Below are 5,991 nucleotides of genomic sequence, written 5' to 3'. Positions count from 1 at the left end.
GCGCGAAAGTGAAGGGCAGGAGCCCCAGGAGGGCGAGAGGAGGTCACGATCGTGGCATCAGATCCATCTCGCGGCTGTACCCAGCGCCTTCGGGACTATGCGTACAGGGGTGCAACAGAGAAAGGTAACGTCTTTTACCCCAAACCTCGAAAATCCAACTCCTGCCCGCTCTCCTGCCAGGTACACGAAGCGATTCGACCACAGCTGTAGCAGAATGGCTCAGCTCAGATGCACTCGATTCAAAACCTACAGGGAAGGTGGAACATGTGTAGTTGATGGCAGAGGAAGCCATCATTACAGGTAAAACATCCATCCACAAGATTATCTAGGACATAAAGCCCAGCACCTGACTCCAAAACAAATTATAAGAAAAAAAAAAAAAGTGTGATAGGTTTTGTAAAATGAAAAGGATCTGTGCCTTTTTGCAAAACTCTTTATTAGTAATATTTTAGTGAAATAAAAACCCTGGTAAGAGCTAGCAGTCTCCTTCAATGTCTCACTGTTCAGATACAACACTGCTAGGAAGTTTAATTAAGGACTGACAAAACTGACTCATCTGCTTTCCCTGGAAAATGGAAATTAAGCTAAAACAACGTTTGATGTAAGATTAAATTAAGCAGATTGTTTTTAAGGCATAATTTAACACGTGTGTAACATATCTACACAATGATTCTTCACAATCACCCCTCTGTAGGAACTTTGTTTTCCATCTACTAGAAGCTGTAGAGATAATTCTAACACAAACCAGGAATTAATGTTTAGATGCATCTTTTTCCCCTTGTTCTGTACAGAAGACACCCATGCCTGCTACAGATTTATACATGACCAATTTTTTACATCTTTTCACCATGTGAAAGCCTCCTGGCTTCAAGAGGAGCACATAAATACAGACTCAAATACAAAAAGTCCTCAGGGAACACAACAAAATGATAGAATTTTGGCCAGGATATGTAACTCAGCTTTCAGTAGTTTCACAACTTAGAGCAATGAAGATTTAGCTAAGCTCAAATGCAGTACAATTCAAGCTGATGGAGTCCCTTTAAATATAAGTGAACTTATGTGTCCATTCAGCATATTTTGATTTGGACCCCAGCCATCTCTCTTCTGTGTCTAAAGATTATGAACCAAATCAGAACCATTTATCCTCCACTGGCCTGTACATGTACCCTTGTAGCACTCCAGTACAAGACACATCTCCCACCATCTCTGGGTACTTGAAGTCAAAGTCTCCTAGAAGTGCACTTCAGATAACAAAAATAACTGAACAGTGTTAAAGAAAAACCTCTTACAGATTTACGTATAATAGATTTACTCAACATACATCTGCCATGCACAATTCCTGGTGATAAAGGATTATCAGAGTTCCTGCATGGACTGACTTGCTGGAAGCAATTCCATTCAAGCCATTAAGACTTCATCATGTCTGGGCTGTGACAGAGCAGCCCTGGAGAGACTGACACTGAACAGATTCCTCTCCTGAATCACTGCACAAATAACCTCCTCTGTCCTACCCATTAACTGGCCATGACCCGTAACCTTTATCCACCAATATGGAAGAGCCAGTTTCCACTCTGAATGAAATTTTATGTAGTAATTTTTCAGCTGAAAACTGAACTATGGGAAAATGCCTTTCCTTTGAGAACAGCAGAACAGGAGCAGAGATTGTTGCAGCCTCAAAATGAATTTCCTTCCCTGGGGCAAAGAGCTAGCCTGGAAATTAATTACACTTTCTCTAAGAGTCTGACAAAAGATGGTAAGAAGCAGTGCCTTCATAACTGAACGGAAGGGCAAGAGATTGTGATGAATGATATTTCTGTCCTCCTACACAGCCTCATCACATCAAGAAAAACAAAAGCAAACCCCAGCAATATTCGGGCTGCTACAGCCAATTCCTTAGTTACAGACCCCATTTTCCTCTCTTGTACTTTCCAATTAGCTTGCCAGTATTAGTCTCTTTGTATAACACTACCAAAGGGCCTGGGGCAAAATAAGCGTTTTTTCCTATGACTTCCAGAATACCTTTACAATAAACACATCTTTATTCCAGACCATCCTTTACTTGAATAATCATCATAAGCACAACTTACTAAATATGTAACTTTCAATTTTGCTTAAAGCTACATCAAGGAGCTCACCTCTGTCTCCTAGGGGCTCTAGATTCTTGCATAATTACTAGTGACTTAGTATTTGTAACAACAAGGATATTGATAATTAAAAGCATACCTGACAGGACTCCAAGGAGTTACTGGCAGAACTCAATCTACTAATGCTTAAAAGAAAAATAGCTTAATGGCATAATTTTTAACCTTGAGCCATACAGAATGTTTATACAATACTTATTCATAGACTAATCCAGCAGGATTTATTTGCACTTCCTTCTACCCCAGCCCAATGGGGAATAGATAATAAGGGTTTGAACTTTTGCAGGTATTTTCAAGTGCAGTCAAACTAAAGTTGTGGGTTTTGTATGTCTTCTTGTCAGGCTCTTTTTAGAAATACAGAACTATTTTCCAGGGTGATAACACTGAGAAACAAACTCAAACTTTTGAAAGCCATACTACCATTTTGAAACATTGAAAAACTCCCTTTTTGTCCAGAAAAAGTCTGAGTAAAGGACATTGTAGTGAGAACACTGTAGGGGTCCAAATTACTTTAATGTGCAATGAATTCAAGTGGAAAAAAAATGTGTTTTCTGAGACATTCGGGACATTAAGAACAACATTTATGAATTAACAATCCACAAGCTGAACTGGAAGCACCGGGAATCTGACTTATGTGGACACAGTGTGAGCAGTAACCTGAAAATCCAGAATGTTAATATCCATTTCTTCAAACAGTTCAGCTAGTAAAAGGGTTTTTCTCAGCATTGTGTTCATGTAAGGCATTTACTTTCCCTAAGTCTGAAGCCACTAGAAGAAACAATGACTGAGAGATGTGATACTACAAAATATTGGAGATGAAACAGGAAGGACTCTGAGAAGGCAGTGGCTGGGCAGTGGATGTGCCCAGAATGGTGACACAGTGCTGATCATTAAGAGCCAATTCACAGTGATGATGGAGTGAAGATGACCTGTATTCATGTTCAGAAATCGATTACAGCAGAACACACAGTCCTGTACCTCCAAGTTCTGCAGGCCTAAGCATTCAAGAAGTTTAATGGTGGCATACTATTCTGGCTCCCCAAGAGTACATAAATGTACATAAACACTCCCAGGACACAGGGTTACCTTCATAGCCAATGTTAACACTTAAACAGAGGTCATATCTTTAGGTGCTAATGCTACTAGAGAAAACTAGAAATCTTGGCAAAAAGCCAAAAGTAAATCCATTAATGCAATTTGGTCTGCTGTTCTTCAGTGACACTTTTTAAAAATCTAAACAAACTGAAGAATCATCTTTATGGAATCCTTCAGAATAATGCCCAGAACAGGATCTAGTTGCTGTACAAAGTAATTTAATATCACGTATTTGAGTATTTACTAGCTTACTGAAACACATAATACTAAATTTCAAACAACATATATGCAAAAAAAATTACAACCATTAATTACTAGATTAATTACTAGTTAGGAGTTCTGTTTCGTCACCCTGCCACAGCAGCAAGACGGTAATTTCTTCTGTTAACTCCTGCTGAGAGCCAAAAATCTCATCTATGTTTACAGTAGATCCAATTTTTGGTACTTGTAATAGTATCTGGGGGGAAAAAAAAAGTGATAAATAATTATCAATAAAGTGGCACATTCTCACACGTAAGAGAAAGCTCATTGATCTGACCAGCTGTTCAGACATTCACTAGATATATCCAATGCTAGCATTTGTCTGGAAGAATCTGATCTTGCAGGTCTCATTTGCCAGTGAAGAGAGAACAATAGTTTTGAGTATATGTACATTCCTCTTGAAAACTAGCATCATCCAAAAGACTCCTTGAGCAGAGAATAAAACATCCATCATAAAACCCCCACCACAGTGGGTATAATTCCTCAAACCAGGACCCTCTAGAAAAGCAGTAAGAAAACCAAACTTTTGTTCTGACAACACCACTTGTTGATTGCTGATTCACTTGCCCACCAAGTACAACCTGTGTTCTGTATTACCACAATTTGCCTGGGCACATGACCTAGCATCCCAGTTCTTTCATCTGTACAGAAGCATTGCGTGAGTGTCATTAATTAATACATACACACACACTTACAAGCACTTCCCTGCATTCTAGATGCTGCATATAACTCAACTGGTAATACAGTAGGAAGACATTTGGACCTAAGATGAAAATTTTTGTGTATTCGGTATTTTTGAAAGCTGCCACACTTATGCAGTCTCTCTGTATTGAATTAAAACAGAATAGATGACACTTCATAAGAAACTTCACAAGAGATGGGAAAGTGTGGGGTTTTTACCTCTGTTAAGTGATGAGACAGTTTTGTTCACATTTCTCATTTTTGTTTAACAAAAATCTAGGAAGTGAAGAAATGAGCTTTCCTTATGTTAAGGATTTCAGGAGAAAGAACAGAAACCTTATGAGAAACTGACAGATTTTAAAGAAGAAGATTACTGATAACTTGAACTACTTGGGGGGGGGCTAGTGAATACCAGATCTTAAGTTCAACTCAGGCTTACTCACCCTAGAAATAAAGCACAGAATAATAATAAGGCCTTAATTATAAAGTAGCCTATGACTGTATTAATTCCTATGCTAAAGATCCTTGGGGGAGAAAATGTTAGTGCAGTTTTAATAAAGTATTGTTGTACAAGAATACTATTAAGCCAGAGATTTGAAGTTTTCTGCATCTTTTACTCTTTATAGCCTTGCGATTTTTCCAAATATCCAGGCTTTAAAAAAAAGCCCAACAACCTTTAAACACTCAATTAACTAGTTAGCATCTGCACAGTGAACCAAGTCTATACTCCTTTACCTTCAGGCACTCCTTTGGGAAGGTGGAACTCTTTCCAGTTAACTGGAACTTGCTGGAGCTGGGAAGGCCTCTGGCCTGGTGACATTCTAATGATGGAGCAGACTTCTCGTCTGTCGCACAGAGGCTGAAATATTAATGACATTTCACTCACACAACTATTCCCATTGAAGAAATGTTCTTTTAGCTTTCTTCTAGGGAAATTAGAGATGACATACAGATTTCAAGACATGTCACTAGAAAACATTTAAGACTACTTGTGTACACTCAACATGCTATTGGAAAGGGTGATAAAAAGCTTCAAAGCTTTAAACATTCTCTTCAGCAGTTTTAATACTGTAAGGATTAAATATACAGTACACTACAAATTAGCATGATAAAACTGGATTGAAGAAGTGCAATAAAATCAGAACCTTTAAAATATTCTTTTCTTCTGGACTTTGAGGAATAATTTCTTTTTCTGTGCTCAGAGATGCAGGAACAATTTCTTCTGAATTTACAAATGGACCTGTGGTATTCGGGAACAGGTCTTCCCCAGGTGAGGCTTTGCACACCGGCGACAAGCTCAGCTACAGCTCCGTCAAAATACAAAATATACAGAAGTAACTGCCCAGTTAAGTAACAGACAATAATTCAGATTGGCTAACAGTTGTTGGTTTGTGCAAAAGATATTCTACTGCTTAAAAAAAATTATTTAGGGATTCAGCTAGACCCTGATGTTCTCTATTAGTATGCACTAGCTCGACTGTGCAGAGACAAGTGGTAGTACTGTACTACCTGTCCTGCCAAAAAATTCAAACTAGCATTTAAATACCAATTTTGAATCAAAGGGTTTGTGCAAGTAAGGATACTAGTGCTGGTTTTACATTACATTTGTAAAAATATAAACCAAATTCTTAGGTTGGGTTGTTTAGGTTTTTTCATTGTCCAGAATTTATCACAGTTTATTGTGCAATTTGCAGTGTAACATATGTATAGGCAGAAATGGAGTGTGCCACAAGGAATGGTTTCTTTGGTTTTAATCATTAAAAAAAAAAAAAAAAAAAAAAAAAAAAAACAAATAGACACCTCACAACATATT

At 38.0% G+C, this 5,991-nt stretch overlaps 1 protein-coding gene across 1 annotated transcript in view; it reads right to left on the bottom strand.

The window, feature by feature from the left end:
- Nucleotides 1–417: 417 nt before the first annotated feature.
- MEIKIN (meiotic kinetochore factor) overlaps nt 418–5,991 on the bottom strand; it is a gene marked incomplete at its 5' end in the record, with an annotated part of 11,944 nt that continues 6,370 nt past the window's right edge. The window contains 3 exons of the mRNA XM_017746887.1: nt 418–3,693; nt 4,914–5,037; nt 5,324–5,479. Of these exons, the coding sequence (XP_017602376.1) occupies nt 3,647–3,693; nt 4,914–5,037; nt 5,324–5,479 (327 nt within the window). The remainder of the gene's footprint in view (nt 3,694–4,913; nt 5,038–5,323; nt 5,480–5,991) is intronic.

Source organism: Corvus brachyrhynchos, unplaced genomic scaffold (genome assembly GCF_000691975.1).
Source record: "Corvus brachyrhynchos isolate BGI_N302 unplaced genomic scaffold, ASM69197v1 scaffold381, whole genome shotgun sequence".
Taxonomy (NCBI): domain Eukaryota; kingdom Metazoa; phylum Chordata; class Aves; order Passeriformes; family Corvidae; genus Corvus; species Corvus brachyrhynchos.
This window is presented reverse-complemented; position numbering and strand designations above follow the sequence as displayed.